Below are 22,395 nucleotides of genomic sequence, written 5' to 3' on the forward strand. Positions count from 1 at the left end.
CTCAATGTTATGATGCGGATTATTATGCTATACAGCCCTGCACTTGACACATCATGGTAATTATAACGGGAGGATATCTCTCGAAACTAAGAGAATGAGACGAACCTGAGTTGCAATTTGTGTGTAAATTCAACGTTAATATATATATATATATATATATATATATATATATATATATATATATATATATATATATATATGTATGTATATATATATATATATATATATATATATATATATATATATATATATATATATATATATATATATATATATATATATATATATATATATATTGTCGCGAAGCACTTTGAGCAATAAGCGTTCGCGACGAGAACGTTGGAGCAGCGAGAGGTAGTGTAGCCGACCGAGCACCGAAACAAGGATATATATATATATATATATATATATATATATATATATATACACGTTATCAACGAGAATGCACCCAACCTCTCAGTGTTACAATCTATCCTAGAGGCCCCCGAAGCTTGGATAACTTCGTGCACCTCGATCGTCTGTCCAATTTCTCAAAATCTACCTCATATATGCACTACTGGTGAGAGAATGCCTTCACCTCTTCTGTGACCACTCAGAGAGGTTGATCCGCTGTTTTCGTTTTTTAATAGTGGCGCCATTATGCGAAACATTGAATGAACACCCGCATTAATTGCCCCGCACCGTGAGCATATTCGCCAAAGATTCCACTTAGTCAATATTCAACTAGTCTGTTCATTTTGAACTTGGTGCTCTAGAGAATTATAAAGTTGGTGTCCAAATACCCAACACTTCAAGTTCGAGAACAGGCAACATATTCAAATTTGTGCAACTGCTATGGGAGCCAATAGAGTTCCTGTTTGTGCTAACACTTTTTATAGAAATTATCACACGTACTTCTCCCTGTGATTTCTTTCACAACTCAGTTGTTTTACAGCCCAATTTTTCGTGATAATAACTGTTGTGTGGGTCCATTGTGAAGCATTCTTCATGACTGCGCCCATCGATCGATTCATTTCATATGTTTTCTTTAAAAAGAGCACTGCACTTTAATAAAGAGTGTCGAAGACATGAGCGCGTCTTCCGAGTGGCGACCACGTGTTTATATTATTGCACAAAATAAAACTCAGCAGCCAGGAACAGAAGGCCCTGTGTTCATATAGACGCCATCATCATCACTGCGTGCAAAGCGTACATTGAGCCAACAGACCATAAATTTGCATAAGTTATTGAACGATCCTAAAAAAAGAAGCGTTATATATTACAGAACATACAATACAGCAACAGGCAGCATAGACAAAGCTGGTACAATCAGAAAAAGAAAACGCACAGTCTACGCAAATTTGGTGGTGACCAAAGCTCTATGGGCTTCCGGAGTCAGTAGAATTATCAGTCCGAACTTTAAGATTAGGGTTATGGAGTATTGTGCACAATTCCCGAGTGGCACCTCTGTGTAATATACAGAACAGATAAAAGTCTGAAATTTTTGCTCCTACCGATAATGCATTGTTCTGAATTGGTTGATTCTGCAGAAACATTCTACGACCCGGTACTACCTTTGATAACGGGAGAATCGAGTGGGTGTTTTTGGTAGTTTTGGTAAAACCTATTTCAATATGGTACGTGCCCAGCTGTTACGTAGTGCTCCAACTGCGTGGTTTTAAAAGAAATAAAGTGATATGATAAGCATGATAGAGCTATGCAATTCATTCATACTTATTAAACATTTTTAAAGGAATAAACGAAATCACGCACAGAATGGGGAACGAGAAGCGAGGAGCTACACACTTGCTGGCATAAAACATGACAAAACAAGCTGGCATTCATTTTTTTTTTTCTGGCTTACTGATTGGGCGCTGACGAAACTAAGAAAATCAAGAGATTTTTGTCACTCTGCTGATTAACTCATACTCGCAATGCCACCTTCGAGTGGTAGTTTTACAGCGCTCAGACAGCGCCAGAATGTTCTCTAAGCAGTGCACATGCTCTAGTTCGAGGATGAATTCAGTAACAGCGCATAATTGTAATTAAAACTGAAGTCGGCTATTTCACGTAATGTTTCTAATTTGTACATTTAGACGACAACTGAAGCTTTACTGGAGCACATTCAAACGACTGGTCGAAGACGTCATACGTGAGCTTTTCATCCCGGCCTACGTTATGCAAATGTCGTCATGGTGCGAGTTATCCAATTAACGCCACTGCAACATTCATTTACAAAGATGGTTTTTGAACACTCCGCTTTCCCGAAACTGCTAACGCGGAAACGCGCGCACTTTTTTTTTACTTCGTCCCTACACTGCAGCACAGAAGTCACTGGAGCAAACCACGCGTCCATGACTGCACAGAGTTACAGTTATTGTCTATTTCAGTGGGCATTTCCTGCATATGTTTATATCCTCACTACGGGACAAGCACTACTTCACGCCAAGACGACAGTAATTGAACATACGAAATAATAAAAATATAGAAGAAAACAGTAAAGGAAAGAGGAGAGAGATGGTGCTGCCTACAGGCAGAGTTATCTTTTGCGAAGACATGCCGGCCATTTCTCTTCCGAAGCTCATCCTTCTACATGTGCAGGCTAAATCTGCCAAAGAGCGAAAGGTTGCGTTAATGGACCGGCGTAACGCACTACGTGATATTGTAGGAGGCGATAAATGGTCAACAAACTCCGGTATGCGAACGCAGTTGTCTAGCGCATGCAAGAATTGAGATGCAGAATCGTGTGATCCCTGGGGCTAGAAACAGGTTGTGTAGTCAGTTCCGCGTGAGGCAAACATTGAATCCCTCGACAGATTATCCACGAGCCAGCGTACAGTCGATGCCAATGGTGAATGTCAAAGTGCATCATCGCGCGTAAACGCATAAAATCCGTCTTGAGACCTCGCGACTTGAATGTTAAGTTTCCACTAGGTCCATTAAATAGCCAATAATTCCCTGTTTCTAGCGAAAGTTCAAAACCGGGTCTTGACACCCCGTCTTGAATTAGAGAGGAAGCGAGAACCTGGGCAAAAGATGGAGCGCATATCCGCGTAGTGTCCAGAGTGCAGAAAGCTTAGGAGGACGAAGATCAGCAGGCCCTCGCACGCCATGATCAGGATCTCCACCAACGGGCTGTTCCCGGATAGCGAGAAAAAGCTTACGCCGCATGGATGCGTTTTTTCCGCGGTCACAGCCTCGACGAATGCTGAAATAGACGGGAAAAATGTCAAGTTCCCGTATCTCTTTACCTTCTCTCCTGCTTACAAATGCTGTCTCGGAATCGTTTCTGCATTCTTTTCTTGTTTTTTTTTATCGTACGTAACATTCTGGTTCCACTGAGACAACAACCAACGTAACATATTATTGTGTCGGATTATGAACTCCAGAAATTGAAGGATTACCTGTAGAATCAATATGCTGGCCTACGTGCCAATGAATATTTTCTTATTGAAATTCACCTCCTAACACACCCCCCCCCCCCTCATTTAGTATCACACATGCCGTTTCCCGCTTCCGCTGGGAAACGTGCGATAATGTGCAAGTGGTGACATCCTTTACTTGACCGGCTGTCATTTTATAGATTCTATTGTTGTAGCGCTCACAAAATTCTAAACGTAACAACGCGCAATTTAACTAGTAACGAAACTTCGCTATTTAGCTTTTTAACAATTACACCAGGGCGCACATTGGAATTTAGGAATGGAAGCCAGTGGGCTATGAACGCGTGCACATGTTCATGGAATAAATTTTGAAGCAAGCACCAGCTTTGAGATAACAGCTGCTTCACACTGGCGGTAAAACCCACTGTTGTTTCGCTTACTCATTCCACAAAATGTATTATCGTACAATAGAGCACAATGACCGGAGCGATAACATATTTTGACCCACACTTTGCTTACGTGAGCCAATTACTTGGCCGTGTTACCTCTGCCAAACGTCTTTGGACCGTTAAGTTGATGCCACAAGCTGTGGCTCTATATTTTACGCAGTAATACAAATTCTGATGATTGCATGTATTCTAGCTCTGAGAAGGCCAGAGCACGCTGGAAGCATGGCCTCAGGGATTTTGGCGCTCGCAACACAGTGTGACGACGGTGGGACGTCGCTATATCGGAGACCATGCAAATCAATTGCATGCAGAGAAACGCAGTAGTTTTAGAAAATTAGACAGCCAATTGTAATAAAAAGCCTCAGTGCCTTTTCACTCTGAAGAAGGATGACCAGCGAAGCTGTGTATGTGGGTCCCTTAATGGCGAGCTGCACCTCCGCCACTGGTCGGCCAGGCATTTCACTATCTTCAGGAACAATCCACGTATGGGGAGTTTTTAACGCCTACTTCACCTGCGCCGCGGGTCGGCCCAGCATTGCGCTATCTTTGGGACCGGCCCACGTATGGGGAGTATGGGGAGTTTTTAACGCCTGCTTCAGAATTGCTTTTGATCTTGACAAGCCAGGCAAATGTAATAGTGAACAAGCGTTACACTGAACAAAAACGACCATAAAATGCTGTTTTATTTCCATATTTGAGGAAAACATGGAGTAGTGTTAGGTGCAAAAGCTTTTTTTTTTATATATAGAAGTAAGGCGAAAATTCCGGCCCTCGTGCAGTGGCGCAGCCAGAAAGTATTTTTTATTTCGCGGATGGGGGCGCGCACCAGTGTGGGGAGGGGACGAAATGGGGGGAGAGGGATGCCCGGTGCCTCCCCCCCCCCCTTTTTTTTTGCTCCTGGCTGCGCCCCTGTGCATGTGCTGAGTTGAGCCACAAAATTGAAACGGCAGGCCCGGGGACATTCAGAACAATCGGGCATATTCATACTCACGCCAGTAATGAGCCTCGAAGCCGTGGGTGCCCACTGCACGGTGCACGTCGAGCGCCCTCGCCTGGGCGCAAATGTGCGCAATCTTTCCCCGTGTGATGGCCTTCGTGGCGGCCTGACCGAGAGCGAACGGTGGAGACACAAGCACGCATAACATGCGAGACATCCGGAGTGACGACGTGTAGTGCGCCGAGAGGGCAAACAGTAGCGTGGTCACGGGCGCTGCGCGAGGCATAACACGTGGTGAGGCACTCTCGTGGAAACGCGAACCGCGCACGACGAATAGAATTGTGGGAAACTAAATTCTGATTGAGCTTTCCGGATATATTCCGCGTGATAGCTACGGCTCGGAACAAAAAGCAAAAAAGAAAGAGAGAGAGAGAGAGAGAGAGAGACCTGGAGTAAATTCGATTCTTCAGTTGGAATCCGGCGCCACCATTATTAAACCCTACTCGTCCTTTCCCTTAGTTCATACAATTACAGAGCGGTACTCCTGCGTTATACGTATATGGCTCAGCACAACGTTCCTGCGCCAAGGAGGCATTCGCTCAAAGGTTTGTCATGGTAACTACAGCCCTACAGGCTAAGAAAAAGAAAGTCACTGACGTTTACTTCTCTGTAAGTAAATATTGCAGCCAACAAGTAACTCAACGCAACAGCTAACGAAACTTTGCCGTTAACTGCACAAATATCCAAGCAATGTAGTAAATTTGTAATAAATGTAGCGACAGTGAATTTTCTTAGAGAAAAGTCACTGTCGCTGCAATGCCCTCAGGGGTATTTTCCTGTGAGGCTCTTTGTACATTATGGCGTGAATGACTTCAACCTTTTGAACTTTCAACTGTAAATACATATGGAACTATGTAGGAGTGGTGTATATACAGCCATGCCATCAGCTCTCATTAAAATAAACATCATCATTCAGACCGTAGTACTCGCATGAGATGAAAAGCACACGTGAAGCACGGGTTGCAAGGCGGACGAATTGACATGAAAATACCGAATGCATAGCGTCAGCATGTCACCCTACCACAGGACGTCGCGCCTTGAAAAACTGTGTTTACGGCAACAAACATGAGGTGACGGTTGCAAGCTGTCGTCAGCACCTATCCGTTCTTTAAAAGAACAGCCGTTTTAACTTTCGCAACATACGATTAGATAATCATAACTGACTTGAAAAAGCGACTGTGACCTCTAGCTTTTCGGGTTCTTGCGGAGCTTTCCACTTCGTGTGTTGCGCTGTGTGGAGCAAAAGCAGGCAGCAGCGCTCGCAGTCGGCAGCGGAGCTACAGTACGCTCGCATTACAAGGATTTCGCAGCCTCGTAAGGAGCAATTTTCTGTGAGTCTGCGTCACCTCTCACATGATACTAAAGCTGCTAAGCTCCTTAAGTGATATTCTAGAAGTTTAGGTTTATGCAGTGGTTGCCTGCATAATTTTTCAACGGGAACGTTTGCTAAATACAAATTCTTACCATGTCCAGTTTAGTTGTCGACATATACCGTAAAACGGGAGTAGCGTTATGGACTCCGCGTAGCATAAAATCCGGGGTCGAAGTCTTCCAACTCGTTCCTGAGTGAAAGTTTCCACGTACATATACATATACATATACGTAGTGCGGCTTATCCGCTTTCGTAGGCTCGGCCTTCGAAGCAGCGCAAGAAGATGGAAGTACCCCGTGCTTTGTTGCGTTTCGGGTGAGAGACGCGACCAGTTCCACCATTATTTTGCCCCCCTTCTCGTTTTAAATGCTGTCAGAGGCCGTCAAAACGCCTTTCTTCCTTCCCGAGTTCGCGGCCGCCTCCGTACGTGAGATTCCGGAACTACGAGGTCAGAATTGTTTAGAAATTATTCTATATTGTATTACCCATCTATCGCGGATAAATCAAAGAAGTTTTTAGGCATGTAAGATAACCTGGGCTGAAATTCTCCACCACAAGACGGCGTCACAACCTGCACGGTTAACTGACTCAGCTAACTGGTATGCTCGGTTGTGTAAGTCAGAAGTTCGAATCCTCACAGGGTGGGCTTTTTTTTAAATCTGAAGGTACTAATCTTGAATTCACCTCCGCCAGTACTCAAACATCTTCAGGCTTAGAGTGGCGCCTGACACCAGCTAAAACGCCGACAACCAGTGCGGCTATACTAAGCCATTTAAGAATGCCCACTAAGCTTCCCCTATGACGCTCCCTACCCAGAACAGGATTTGGCGTCCCTCGTGTAGTAATCGGCCACTACCTCCCTCATCATTCCTACAGTTAACCCATGGCCATCAGTCCCCAGCAGCTGCGGAGCACCTGACCAAGGTAGTGGCCAGACCTGTAACGCAGTAGAGGGTGCTGAGAACCTCTGGATCTGGACAGGCCGCCAATGAAAACTTACCCTTGCAACCTTTAATACCCGAACTTTTTCGAGTGAGGCTAACTTAGCAGGATTCTTTGAGGAACTATCAGGCACTGTTTGGGATATCATTAGCCTTAGTGAGGTTAGAACTGTTGAGGCTTACAGAGTGCTGACTAAGGGCCACTTCCTCTCCTATAGAGGACTCCCAGACAGGAAGTTATACGAGGTAGACTTCCTAATACATAAAGAAATAGGGGTAACATTAATGAATTTTTCTGCATTAATGAGAGGATAGCAGTAGTTGCAATAAAGCTTATTAAGAGGTATAGATTAAAGGTGGTACAAGCCAACGCTCCCACCTGCAGTCCCGATGGTGATGAAGTAGATCGGTTTTATGAAGATGTGGAAGTAGCGATTAGAAAAGGTCAAACTCAGCAAGCAATTGGCAACTATGGCGTCGGGTCTAGAAATACTAGAGAAGTGATGGCGGTATAATTAGCGGAAAGGAATAAGCTACGAATAATGAACACCTTCTTCGGAAAGTGTAGCAGCGAAAAGTGGACCTGAAAAAGCCCTAATGGTGAAACAAGAAATGAAATCGATTTAATACTTTCTGCCGATCCCAGCATAGGACGGGATGTAGAAGCGTTACGTAGTGTTAAGTGCAGTGACCATAGGCTATTGAGGGCTAGGATTCACCTGAATTTCACCTTACTGCGTCTAGGTGCGTCTAGGTTTTAACGTTACTGCGTCTAGGCCAACCAAGATGCAGCAAGGATAAAATTGGACCAATTCAAGCTGCTAATAGCAAACAAATATGCCGCCTTAGAACAGAGAGATGGAGAGAGAGAGGGGAAGACGGAAAGGCGGGGAGGTTAACCAGACTGAGTCCAGTTTGCTACCCTACACGTGGGGAGGGGAATGGGGAGTGAAAGAGGAAGAGAGAGAACTTAAGTGTGGGATGTCTATAGCCGAGCACTCAAGTCTGTTGCCCTCAGGTAGCGAAAAAGCGCTCGAACGGCTTTCTGAGCCAATGAACTGTGAGGCCAGGCTCCCAAGATCTTCGCTTCCGTAAATGGCCTGTCATCCAGTCTATTTAAGGCACACTGGAGAGTCTCACGTTGATTATCGAAGCGAGAACAGTGGCACAGAAGGTGACTGATGGTCTCTTCACACTTGCACTTAGCGCACATTGGTGAATCCGCCATTCCAATACGGTAGCTGTAGGAGTTGGTGAATGCTACTCCTACCCACAGCCGACACAGCAGTGTTGCGTCACGTCGTGGAAGGTTCGCTGGTAATGTAAGTTTCAGTGATGGGTCGAGGCTGTGTAAACGACACTTAGAGTTCTGTGGTGTATGCCAGCAACCTAACGTGATTGCACGAGCGAGACTGCGAAGCTCTCTTGCATCGTCGACTCTGGATAAAGGTATAAGGAGAGTCGGTGAGCCAGCCTGGGCACGTCGGGCAGCGTCATCGGCGAAGTGATTACCAACGATGCCACAGTGTCCCGGCAGCCACTGAAATATGATATCATGTCCTCTTTCAGATGCGCAATGGCAGGTTTCGTTGATTTGTGACACCAGCTGTTCATAATTGCCACGTCGTAAACTTCGCAAGCTCTGGAGGGCTGCTTTCGAGTCACAAAATATTGCCCATTTGTTGGGCGGTTCTTTTTCGATATATTCGACAGCAGCGCGAAGGGCGGCCAGTTCAGAACCTGTAGATGTCCTTACGTGTGAAGTCTTGAACTTGATGACGACCGATTGAGATGGTAGAACAACGGCGCCCGTAGAATTTTCCGAGACATTTTCCTTAGAACAGTGAGATGTAGATGACATAGAGGTAATCAATGAGACCGTAACTAGGCTCGTTTCAGAAGCAGCAACTGAAGTAGGAGGCAACTCACGGAGGCAACAAGTAGGTAAGCTCTCCCAAGCAACGAAGGACGTAATAAAAGAACGACAAAGAATAAAACAGTCCAACTCAAGAGATCACATTGAATTCGCGGATATATCAAAACTAATCAGCAAGGACAAAATAAGGGATATTCGAAATTATAACGTAACAAAGACTCAGGAAGCAATAAAAATGGACACAGCCTGAAAAGTACGAGAAGGAAACTAGGCATCAGACAAACCAAGATGTATGCACTGAAAGAGAGACAAAGTAATGTCATCAGCTATCTCGAATATATAGTAAGAGCAGGGGAAAAATTTTATGTTGACCTGCACAGTACCCAAAGCAGCCACGACACCTCCATTCAAAGTAATAATGAAAAGGTCACAGAGGCTCCTTCTGGAACTAGCGATGAAGTTAGAAGGGCCTCTAAAGACATGAAACGGGGAAAAGCGGCAGTAGGAGATCAACTACCAGTCGATTTAATCAATGATGTTGGAGACATAATGCTTGAAAAACTGGCAGCCCTTTATGCGAAATGCCTATCGACTTCAAGGGTCCCAGAGAACTCAAGAACGCCAATAATACACTAATCCACAAAAAGGGATACGTTAAAGAATTGAAAAAGTGTAGGTCCATTAGCTTACTACCAGTATTATAAAAAATATTCACCAAGACAATTTATAATACAATAAGGGCAACACTGGACCTTAGTCAACCAAGGGAACAGGTAGGTTTCAGGAAGGGATAGTCTACAATGAATCACATCCATGTCATCAATCAGGTAATTAAAAAATCCGCAGAGCACATTCAGCCTCTTTATATGGTTTTCATAGATTACGAAAAGGCATTTGATTAAGTCGAGACACAAGCAGTCATACAGGCGTTGCGTAAGCAAGAAGTACAGGATGCTTACGTAAATATCTTGGAAAGTACCTACAAAGATTCCACAGCTACCTTAATTCTCCACAAGTAGGAGGATACCTATGAACAAAGGTGTCGTACAAGGAGACACAATCTCTTTGATGCTATTCACTGGGTGCTTGGAAGTATTCAAGAAATAAAACTGGGAAGGCTTAGGAGTAAGGATAAACAGCGAATATCTCCAACCTCAGATCTGCAGATGACAGTGTCCTGTTCAGCAACACTGGGGACGACTTACAACAAATGAGTAGAGACCTTAACAAAGAGAATATAAGAGTGGGGCTGAAGATTAATATGCAGAAGACAAATATAATGATCAATAGCCGGGCAAGGGAACAAGAGTTCAGGATCGAAAGTCAACCTGTAGAGTCTGTGGAGGAGTAAATTTACCTAGGTGAATTATTCACAGGGATCCCTGGTCATGCGAAGGAAATTTACAGAAGAATAAAAATGGTTCGGAGCGCACTTGGCAGACATTGTCAGAACCTGTCTGGAAGCTTACCATTATCATTAAAAAGAAAGGTGTACAATCAATGTATTCTACCGGTGCTGATATATGGGGGGAAACTTGGAGACCGACAAAGAAGTTAGAAAACAATTAAGGAACACGCAAAGAGCCATGGAACGAAGAGTGTTAGGCATAACGTTAAGAGACAGGAAGAGAGCGGTGCAGATCAGAACGCAAACAGGGATAGTAGATATTGTAATTGACATTAAGAGAAAGCAATGGAGCTGGGCAGGTCATGTAATGCATAGGTTAGGTAACCGGTGGCCCATTCGGGTTGCAGAATCGGTGCTAAGAGAAGGGAAGCGCAGTCGAGGACTGCAGAAGACTAGGTGGTGTGATGAAATTAAGAAATTCGCGGGCGCTAGATGGAATTGGTTGGCGCAGGACAGGGGCAATATGAGATCGCAGGGAGAGGCCTTCGTCCTGCAGTAGACGTAAAATAGGCTGCTGCTGCTGCTGCTGATGATGATGATGGTGATGATAGGTTTGTGAAGTTGAGCTCAATGTGAAGAGAGAAAGAGTAAAATTGGTCAAGAAGGAACAGGCCAACCTAGACACAGTGAGGGTAAAAGCTCACGAATTTAAACTGGTGCTTGCAAACAAATGTTCAGCCTTAGAATCGGAGGATGAAGATGGCATAGAGATAATGAACGAAACTGTAACTAAATTGGCTTCAGACGCAGCAGCTGAAGTAGGAGGTAAGGCATCAAGGCAATCAGTAGGTAGGCTTTCCGAAGCAACGAAATGCCTCCTAAAGAAACGACAAAAAATGAAAGTGCCCTATTCTGGAGGTCAGGTAGAATTCGCCGAACTGTCAAAACGCACCAACAAGAAGAAAATAAGGAACATTTGAACTTATAATATCAGAAAGACTGAGGAAGCAGTAAAAATGAATGTGGCATGAAATCAGTGAGAAGAAAACTTGGAATGGGACAAGCCAAGCTGTATGCACTGAAAGATAAGCAACGTAATATCATCAGCAATTTCGAAGATATAGTAAATGCAGCGGAAGAATTCTATACTTACCTGTATAGTACCCAGAGCCGCCACAATATCTATTCCAAGTAGTAGTGAATACATACAGAGGCTACATCTATAACTAGCGGTGAAGTTAGAAGGGCCTTGCAAGACATTAAACGGCGAAAAGCGGCAGAAGATGGAATAACGGTCGATATAATCAAAGATGGAGGAGACATCGTGGTTGGAAAGCTGGTGGCCCGTTATACGAAATATCTCACGACTTCAGCGGTCCCACAGAATTGATAAAATGCCAACATTATACTAGTCCACAAAGAAGGAGACGTTAAAGAATTGAAAAATTATAGGTCCTTTAGCTTACTTACAGTATTGTATAATGTGCTCACCATGATAATTTCTCGTAGAATAAGGGCAACACTTCAGTCAGCCAAGAAAACAGGCTGGCTTCAGGAAAGACTACTCTACAATATCACATCCGTGTCATTAATCAGGCAATCGAGAAATCTGCAGAGTACAATCAGCCTCTATATATGGAGTTCATAGATTACGAAAAGGGATTTGATTCAGTAGAGATACCAGCATTAGAGGCATTTCGTAATCAAGGAGTGCATGAGGCTTACGTAAATATCCTGGAAGATATCTGCAAAGATTATACAGCTACCCAAATTCTCTACAAGAAAAGTAGAGCTTCGAAGGGGTCTATAAAGAAAGGGGACTACAAAGAAAACGGTGAGGCACGGAGACACAATTCATCCAGTTCTATTCACTGAATGCTTGAAAGAAGTATTCAAGCTATTAAACTGGGAACGCTGAGGAGTGAGGACCAACGGCGAATATCTCGTCAACCTTCCGTATGCAGATGACCTTGTCCTGTTCAGCAACACTGGGAAATAATTCAGGACCTTAACAGAGAAAGTGTAAAAGTGGGGTTGGCGATCAATATGCAGAAGACAAAAATAATGATCCATTGGTCGGCAAGGGAACAAGAGTTCAGGATGGCCATTCAGCCTGTCGGCAAAGGAGTACAGTTACCTAGGTCGATTATTCAGAGGGGACGCTAATCATGAGAAGTAAATTCACAGAACAATAAAAATGGGTTGGAGTGCATGAGGCAAACATTGCCAGATCCTGAATGGAAGCTTACCACTATCATTGAAAAGAGAGGTGTACAATAAATGCATTCTACCGGTTCTAACATATGGGGCAGACACTTGGAGATTATGATAAAGAAGCTCGAGAACAAGTTAAGGACCGCACAAAGAGCAATAGAACGAGGAATCTTAGGCGTCACGTTAAGAGACAGGAAAATAGTGGTGTGGATCAGAGAGGACGGTGCGGACCGATATTCTAATTGACATGAGAACCATTAGGGTTACCAGTGAACCATTAGGGTTACAGAATGAGTGCCAAGACAAGGAAAGCGCAGTCGAGGATGACAAAAGAAGGAGTGATGAAAATAGGAAATCCTCAGGTGCAAGTTGGAATCAGATGGCGCAGGACCGAGTTAATTGGAGAACGCAGGGAGTGGCCTTCTTCCTGTAGTGTACAGAAAACAGGATGACGATGAGGATGTTGATGATGGAGTCCAGATCGTAAAAATTTTCTTTGTGATCGTTTATATGAGCGCTTCCTTGACAGCTCTTCTTTTTGATGACATGCAATAATACCAGAGACAGTCACTGCCTTAAATCAGAGAAATGTGTATTACACGAAGGCGAGTAGCATTCAAATTCGAAAGCTTTGAAGGCTCCAGTATTGCTTACCTTCTGCCTGTGTCATTCTACGTATTGCAGCAATCCCCACTATTTCTTCCTCAATATACACTCTGCAGCCAAAAATCATCATACGCATTCAAGGACGAATTTCCAAGTATCAAATGCCGATTGCAAGGTTTCCAGGACAGCAGGTGAAGGCCCCAAGCACAATCTAATTGCTTAATTGGCTGAGATGCTAATATCTTACAACTTCTTGTTGAGGAACTCGCGGGATTGCAAATTAGACACGAGGAAGTTGGAGCGTGCCCAATCGTTTATGCATCCATTGCAACCATTGACGCAATTTTGCTACAATAATTCGTCCTCCTTGCTAAAAGTTCAAGAAACAGCGTCATTAATAAAGGGAAAATGAGACATCCATCCAGACGTAGCAAATTGCTACAAAGGAAACTCATACGGGTTCCTCGAAAGAAAAAGCCTCGAAGTTGAAGAAAAATTCGTCCTGTTCCGGGACTCGAACCCGGGACCACCGCCTTTCCGCGGCAGCCGCTCTACCATCAGCTAACCAGGCGTCTAGCAGATGGCAGGGCGAAGTGGAATTCATCAACAACTCGAAGAAAAGGCAAGAGTTGTTGACGGCAGTTGTTGAAAGGCAATTACCTCTCCCAACCCACAAGGTTGGGAGAGGTAATTAATAAAGGGAAAACGATGTAGTAATTTGCTACGTTTGGGTGGATGTCTCATTTTACCTTTAATTACTTCTCTCCACCTTGTGGGTTTCCGCAGAACTATTACTTCAAACAGCGTTACATTTCTTCCTTCTAAAACAATCACACTTTGAGTAACTTAATTGCTCGCTTGTTTGTGTTTATTTTTTCCCTTATCTAATACTCCATTTTCTACTGCATTTCGCGTAGCCCAAATACTGTTTCTGCGTCCCTAGATTCAGGCTGAACCCCATTTTCTTTGCTGTTGTCTACTACCATAGCGCTATAATTTCTGCGAGCTGCCCAGATCCCCTTTTGAGATTTGTATGATGCTTCGTGCGTCTTCTTTCTTCCACAGGAGCCACAGGGGTCTGCGCGAACCTCTCCCAAGAAACTTGGCCCTGGAGCCAGATCCCTCGCGGAGGAGTCGCTTGTACCCGTCTTATACACCGGTGGGCGTAAGGTGGTCAGTTTAGAATCACACATCTCCTGAAGCCAAGCCAGGCGTCCTACCCACTGAGCGGTTTCATTCGTGTCTCGGATGCACTTCAGATTTAAGCAGCTGCTCCAGCTATCAAGTGTAAGTGCAGGAGCCGACTCATTTTCACAGTTCTTACTACTGTGCGAATTTATTGCAAATCTTCTTATTTGATGTTTTAATATTGCTGCGCTTCTATTGCTCTGTGCTTGGCTTATCTGTTTGTTTCGCTGTTTGATCTAGCCACCTAGGAATGTGTATCCGATTGCCTCCGACATATAGCTTCCATATATTGCCACATCATTGGCTCATCAATGAACACCCATTGATCTCCCCACACAAATCTATAAGCAGCTCAACATGACTCCGACTTTCTGTAAACAAATGGCCTCCGCGTACAGTCAATTCGAAAGATTATGTTCTGTCACTACACCATCACATTTCCGTAAAAGATTGTAAACCAGTTTACACACCTCTAGTCAACTTTTTATGCTTATCATCCATGTCATTAAGAGGAGCGGTAATAATGGGAAATTATGGCAGCACATGGTTCTAAAAATCTAAAGGCACAGCAGCGAGTGCTTCCACATTTATTGCGACAGCAATTATAGGGACACTCCAAGCGCATCTCTAACATCTGCGCCGGCGTTGCTGTCGCCGTAAAGTTCAGTACAAAGTCCCGAGGCAGGGTTGCCAGACTGGGCTATTATTAGCCAAATTGGGCTACTTTTTGTCCGAGTTGGCGTCAGAATTTTCTTTTTGGCTGTGGCTATTTTCGGGCTACATTTTTTCTTGTCTAAAAAGAAAGTTGAAATACTTAAGCACAAATGAAGAACGCTGGAATCAAAATGCAGACGACAGCAGGTCAAAGAAATTGAGCGCCTCTGCTACAAGATTAAAATTTGCGAGTTCTATGTTAGAGAACATATATTCATGTCAAAAGGACAAGGATTGCGGCCTTTGATGATTTTAATTAAGAAAGCTGGCTTCAGCGAACACGTCTCCATCCGCGAACTAACGCCACCCGCGCGCGCGCGCCAACGAACAGAGACTGTTGGTGTCTCCACATGTGAGCTTTCGGCATCCTACGTTTGAATCATGAGATGCTTTTATCTCCCGTTGACTGTTCGCCGCGGATGACCACGGTGCCATAACGGAAGGAGAACACACAGTTGAACCTAACTAAAATTTGCCGAATTTCCTGCCTGCCGCATGGTGCATACGGGACAATTCGCTCAGACTCTTCCTGCCCTGATTGCCCCTGCTCCAACGCCAACGTAGAACATATCTTCTTCCGTTGCCCCACAGCCACCACAGCCATACGTTCCCTACACAACTCCAAACCCTCCTCCTGTATTTGCTATCACTACCCGTATCAAATGCCGCCGTCGAACGAGTGTTCAGCCAGGTCTCGCTCATTAAAACCGACCTTCGAAATAGAATGTCGGACGAGACATTGGTAGCGCTCCTCCACGTGAAGTTTGGATGGGCCAGGAACGGAGGCTGCTGCAAGAATTTTAAACCAGGCCAGGAATTTTCGTGCCGTTTCAGCTCTGACATTTTGCATGGACCAAGCAGTTCAACTTTGCAATAAGCTCGTGATGTTCAATCATAGCATACTTATTTATGTCCATATATTGTACTAGGTTTTGTACTAACCACCATTTATTGTGTTAGACTTTGTCTTGCAATCTTTTGCAGTTTTTTGTTTAGTGCATTGTGTGGTGTTAAGCGAAATTATCGTAAGTTGTAAGTAATAATACTGAACGCCTGAATGCATGCCATTGCTTAGCATGTTTATTGCGCGTTGATGTTTGTCTGTTGTTCTTTTCGCGATTTTTGGGGCTCTGTGAACAATAAAACGGTGCATTTGCAATGAAGGCCGCATTTGCCTTATGAATTTCTCTGCATGCCTGCGTTTCTGCACTTCTTGCGGTTGTGCAGCATTTGGTTTCCGTGCCGCATGGCCTCTGTGACGATGCGCGCGGAAGTCATTCGTGGTCATGCGTGGAAAAAACTAATATGTAGGTATTCTTGCCGAAAATGAATTCGATATGCTCAAGAAATAACTTCACAAAAAGACAAAGCATTTGGCTACTTTTGGGCTACCCTAAAGTTTCGCTTTTGGCTACACTTGGGCTACTGCGGAGGCCAATTTGGCTACCTGCGCACGGAGAGATCTGGCGACCCTGTCCAAAGGTGGCAACACAGTCGCCGCGCACCCTACGCTGTATGTGCGAGTGAGAGCGTGCGAGGGGAGACGACGATCGCAGCTCAACCATGCCCGCGCGAAAGGCACGGAAGCGGAGCGAGGAAGCGTGCCATCTTCCGTGGGGCGCGAGGCACCCAACGTTGAGATGCACCGGGAGGAGTGGAGGAGGGAAGGCGTTATACGTCCACCTTTTTCGTGTTCCTGTGCTGCCCTCTGACGCACGCCGATGGAAACGTGTTGGAAGGGTGCCGGGGCTTTCGGCGGTTGATTTGCATAACTACACCTACACCTAGTGTGCGTCTGTTGTGCGTTTCATCATCATCATCAGCCTGGTTACGGCAACTGCAGGGCAAAGGCCTCTCCCATACTTCTCCAACTACCCCGGTCATGTACTAATTGTGGCCATGTTGTCCCTGCAAACTTCTTAATCTCATAACTTTCTGCCTCCCTCTGCTACACTTCCCTTCCCTTGGAATCCAGTCCGTAACCCTTAATGACCATCGGTTATCTTCCCTCCTCATTACATGCCTATGCCCATGCCCATTTCTTTTTCTTGATTTCAACTAAGATGTCATTAACTCGCGTTTGTTCCCTCACCCAATCTGCTCTTTTCTTATCCCTTAACGTTACACCTATCATTCTTCTTTCCATAGCTCGTTGCATCGTCCTCAATTTGCATCGTCCTCAATCTTCCAAGATTCCGGTACGCTCGAAGTCATGAGGCATTGCATATACAGGGTGGCCAGTTTTTCTAGAACAATCTACCCACCATTCTTCAGCAAATCTGCTGTTAGCTGATCCTCCCCAGCTGCCTTCCCCCTTTGGATAGCTCCCAAGGCTTTCTTTACTTCTTGCGGCGTTACTTGTGGGATTTCAAATTACTCTAGGCTATTCTCTCTTCCATTATCGTCATGGGTACCACTGGCACTGTAAAAATCTTGATAGAACTCCTCAGCCACTTGAACGATCCCATGCACATTAGTAATGATATTGCCGGCTTTGTATCTTAGCGCATACATCTGATTTTTGCCTATTGCTAGTTTCTTCTTGACTGCTTTTAGGCTTCCGCCGTTCCTGAGAGCATGTTCAATTCTATCCATATTATACTTCCGTGATTGTTGTGTTCATATACTTCCTTATGTCAGCTGTCTTACGCTTGTTGATTAACTTGGAAAGTTCTGCCAGTTGTATTCTAGCTGTAGGGTTAGACGCTTTCATGCATTGGGGTTTCTTGATCAGATCTTTCGTCTCCTGCGATAGCTTACTGGGATCCTGTCTAACGGAGTTACCACCGACGTCTATTGCACATTCCTTAATGATACCCATAAGATTGTCGTTCATATATTCAACACTAAGGTCCTCTTCCTGAGGTAAGGCCGAATACCTGTTATGTAGCTTGATCCGGAATTACTCTGTTTTCCCTCTTACCGCCAATTCATTGATTGGCTTCTTATGTGCCAGTTTCTTTCGTTCCCTCCTCAAGTCTAGGCTAATTCGAGTTCCTACCATCCTATGGTCACTGCAGCGCACCTTGCCGAGGACGTCCACATCTTGTATGATGCCAGGGTTAGCGCAGAGTATAAAGTCTATTCCATTTCTAGCCTCGCCATTCGGGCTCCTCCACGTCCACTTTCGGCTATCCCGCTTGCAGAAGGAGGTATTCATTGCGTTTAGCGGATCGCGATTATTTATTAATGACTTCTCCTGGACAGCATGTTCATCCATCGACTCATGGGTGAACAGGCCTAGTACGTTGTTGTGCTAATAGCGCAGCCGATAAGTTATAGCTGAGCCCTGCCTGCCGACGCGGCTGCCTTGGAGTTTGTTGTCACTTATGTCTGCGCTGGCACCTTGGTTTTTGTATTCCTTTTACTCATTCATTAAACATTTCGCATATTGAAGAAGCCTTCGAGCGCAGCCTTCACGGTCAGATTTGCCAAAGTGGTTCATTTGTTTACACCGCCATCTACAACCACAGACCGCTGTTAGCTTCGGATATTGTAGAAACAGCGTCTCGCTGATATGAAATAATGTCAGAATGTAGGAAAATGAACATATCTGTGCATATAAGCCGCGTTGTTCGACCCTGAGACAAGTCAGTATGAGCGGCCGAGCTACATAGACAACTGCAACTGTGATCCAGACACATATACTACGGGCTGAAGTTACTGATTCTCGCTTTTGTTTAACTTCATCCTACTTACAGTATGCGCGTGATATAAAGTATTATTAGAGAAACCTGTGCTCGGCAAAGCCCACACTCATAGGCCAAGTAGTTCTTTCGCGGAAACGTGGATGCCACCGCTGACACCGTTGGTGACTGAGCAAGGCTGTTGTTTGTAATGCTGTACCGAATGCACCGCCTCATTGTTTCCAGTTTGACGCAGAGGTAGGCAGTGCATCTTTCGAATTAAGAAATGTGTCAGCATAACACGCAGCACAAACCTTCGCATTACGCGTGCGATGCTCTACCAATTGTGCTAGCGCAGCGCCGTTTCCCCATCCATTTTCTTGAGTATTTATGTTATAGGAGAACCCTGCGAGTGTTAGCCTGCACCACCACTTAAACGAGTACCTAAGTCGGGCACGCACTGCCACCACAAGCAAGAGAGGGCCAACGGTGCAAGAAGACTGCGTCAGCAATGTGGTGTTTCTGAAGTGTCGCCCAAGTGTAACGCAGGGATTTATCGATAAATTTGATAGCCGTCGACGGAAGGTGCCAACTACGTGGTTCACGGTGCAGTACGGACGAAGCCCTCGCCGCTTTATGTTTTAAAATGGAGTTACGGTCTTAGGCTACGCACGTTTTCGGCACCGTACTGACGTAGAGCTGTGGACCATTGGAGACTGAACCAACGCGGTGCACTGCACAAGGGCTCACTGCAGTGCACGTCCGTGCGTTTATTACGCTCTTCTTTTTTCTCACCTTAACTACTGCAATTTAGTATGGACCAGAATAACCAAAACTAACATAAATAAGGTTCTCGTACTGCAAAAGAAAATTGCTCGAATAGCTGCCAATATAGATAATACAACTACCTCCAAGTATGCTTTTGAAACACGTAACATTGTCCCGGTCAACCATTTGTATCACTTTAAGTTGTTACAAAAAATGTATTTTTCGACGGCATCCATTGCCGATCTTTATTCGACTCTGGCATCTTTGGACATGAGTCATGCTAACATACACACAAGAACTATTAATACATGGAATATACCACGTTTTCGTACTAACTATAAATTACAAATGTTGTCTTACAACCTGCCCCATGTTCTAAACACATATGAACACACAATAGGATATACCAAAGCTGAGCTGCGGAAATATTTTGTTGAAGTGTGATTTTATGTCTTTTATGTTTTGCTTGATTATTCCTATTTAATTCTGAAGATTTGTATTACCATTTGAGCGTATCCATTTTCGATTTTACCGCGTCTCTTACCAGCGTGAAAACAAAATAGCGTTTCAAGATCTGTGCGGCTTTCTTCTTCTCTCATAAACAAGAGATCCGCGCGGAATCTCGACACGTCATTTTGCTTTGATTATGGTACGTGAGCTGCTTCTTTCTAAATGATTTTACCTGACCAGCGGGTGTTTAGTCGAACACTTGACAGCATAGTACGAATTCTACTATGTTTAACCATTGGCTTGCAAGTTAAGTTTGTCAGCGTTGACGTCCTGTTTTCCCTCATTGTTCATACTGAACAACGTTGTCGCTAAAACCAAGCGGTATAGTTCCTTACAATCTATCTGCAGACAGTCGTTCTTATTTTTCACCTAAGAAGAATTCCGACACACCAGTCGAGATTCATCTGGTGACAAAAAGGACATTTGAGCTTAAGTGATGTTGAAAATGAAGCACCATTCAAAAAGATTTCCTGCTGATCTCGACTAAAATCCAGAAGCGTGTTACCTCCCATAACGAACACCACCAACATTGCAGTAAATGCTCCTCCTTCTGAGCTGAAGACGGCGGACATCAGGTACGAAAACAAAATCGCCAGTGGAGCAAACGACAGCATGACCAGGTACAGTCCCACTGAAAAAAGAAAGCATGGCGGATAACGTGGACAGTTAATTTATGGCCACATAACACTGGCCGATAGCATGGTCACCAATATCTACAGCAGCATGTTAGGTCCAGTGGAGCTCTCTCTCGGTGTGGCGACCAAACGCGCAACCGAATGTAATCGTGCCCAATTTTCACAGCCGGAAAGGAAAAAAAGGAAATATTCTCGATTAAAATGCGCAGCTCGATTTTGATACTTTAAGAATATTTTAAGAATTATTGAGTGCATTGTTGATTGTTCACCAACATTGTTCTGCATTTCTTTTTTCACAGTAAGCGAGAAAGAGCAAATGCGACTTGTTCCTACTCGGACGAAGAAAATTTATCGCGTCCGAACTACAATAACCAGGTATCATTAACATCGCTGTCAGATGCCTGTTTCCCACTCACAGTGTCAACAGAGACGATCATAATATTTGTGTGCTTTCTGTGGCGCTTTATAACATGAATGTCTCGTACGTTTTTCAGGTTAAGTGCATAGTCTATAATGTACTGTAGCCTAGCCAACTTAGGAAGCGGGCTCAAGCACACCGCAGCAGCTACAACTGAAACCAGCCAACTTAGGAAGCGGGCTCAAGCACACCGCAGCAGCTACAACTGAAACCACACGTGGATAATTAGAGAAAAGACCATGGGTTTTCACTATGGCAGCATGAGTTTTGTATTCGAACCTATAGAGAGGCTGGTACTTCTCAAAAAATATATTTTTTAAAGTGGATGTTGCATTCGAGTAAATACGGTACATTATAGGTGAGGGTTAGTGCGACTAGTGTTAGTCACGAAACAACGACAGGTGATGACATGCCCCTTGGCAGGAAGTGTATATACTAATCGGGCTTGACGAAAAGCATTGGCAACATTATTGCAATAAATACGCTTAGACAAGGGAAATAACTGTAGAAGGAAGCACGAAAACACCGTGCAGATAAAACCGCGCCGATTTGTAGAAGTCCGAAATTGTTGCCTGTCATTGACGTTCATCACATAAGATGGCTCAGCGTTTTACCGGAGAAAGTGCGTTTGTATTAGTTTCTGCGGCGCTCCTTTCTTAGGCGACCTCTTTCTTGCTCACTATGGCAGAACTCTGTGCACTAAGTTGAAAGAATCAGGGTTCGTGAAAACATTCAGGTATTTTGAATATTCTTGTGTGGTTTTACAACGCGATAATGAATGTTTGGCTTCTGCCATCTGTGCAATTTGTACAGTTTCTCGCGAATGCCTCCGACGTCTCATTTAGTCTTATGAATAGCCTCTTGACCAATACGGTAAGTTCTACAGCGAATCTAGTAAGCGCTAGTTCCCCCAGGATCCTGTCCGTCTGTAGACACATAACTCCCCATACGTGGGCCAATCCCGATGATAGGGCAATGCCGGGCCGACCCGCGGCGGAGGTGAGGCAGGCGTTACGCATTCCCCATACGTGGGCCGGTCCCGAAGATAGTGAAATGCCTGGCCGACCAGCGGCGAAGATGCAGTTCCCCGTTAAGGGGCCCAAATACACAGCTTCGCTGGTCAGCTTTCTTCACAAATTGCAAAGGCACAGACTTTTTATATCTCACACTTAATTTTCCATACAGACATGTTTGTTGGTGGTACTAGCCCAAAGAAAAAAAACCATTGTGGTATCATACGCGGCAGCCCATTCTAAACTAGTTCAGCGAAGCATCCCTCGCCTGTGTTTTAATAACAGTCTTGCTTAACGGTGTCTGCACTTTAAGAGCAAGGAAACATTGAAAGCCAAGTTTTGCGCCTTAGGGCCGCTG

The 22,395-nt window shown here is 44.5% G+C and overlaps 1 protein-coding gene across 5 annotated transcripts in view; it reads right to left on the minus strand.

Moving 5' to 3' along the window:
- The window catches only part of LOC135905592 (phospholipid-transporting ATPase ABCA3-like), a 226,287-nt gene that overhangs the window by 34,492 nt on the left and 169,400 nt on the right, over nt 1-22,395 (minus strand). For 3 of the 5 annotated variants that reach the window (XM_065436533.2, XM_070532429.1, XM_065436537.2), the window contains exons 18-20: nt 20,477-20,602; nt 4,803-5,021; nt 3,005-3,187 (exon numbers count right to left, since the gene is read on the minus strand). The exons of 1 other annotated variant lie outside the window; for it this stretch is intronic. In XM_065436533.2, coding sequence (XP_065292605.1) covers nt 3,005-3,187; nt 4,803-5,021; nt 20,477-20,602 — 528 coding nt within the window. The remainder of the gene's footprint in view (nt 1-3,004; nt 3,188-4,802; nt 5,022-20,476; nt 20,603-22,395) is intronic. One more of the 5 variants, XM_065436534.2, reaches the window with a different exon arrangement.

Source organism: Dermacentor albipictus, chromosome 1, assembly GCF_038994185.2.
Source record: "Dermacentor albipictus isolate Rhodes 1998 colony chromosome 1, USDA_Dalb.pri_finalv2, whole genome shotgun sequence".
Lineage (NCBI taxonomy): Eukaryota > Metazoa > Arthropoda > Arachnida > Ixodida > Ixodidae > Dermacentor > Dermacentor albipictus.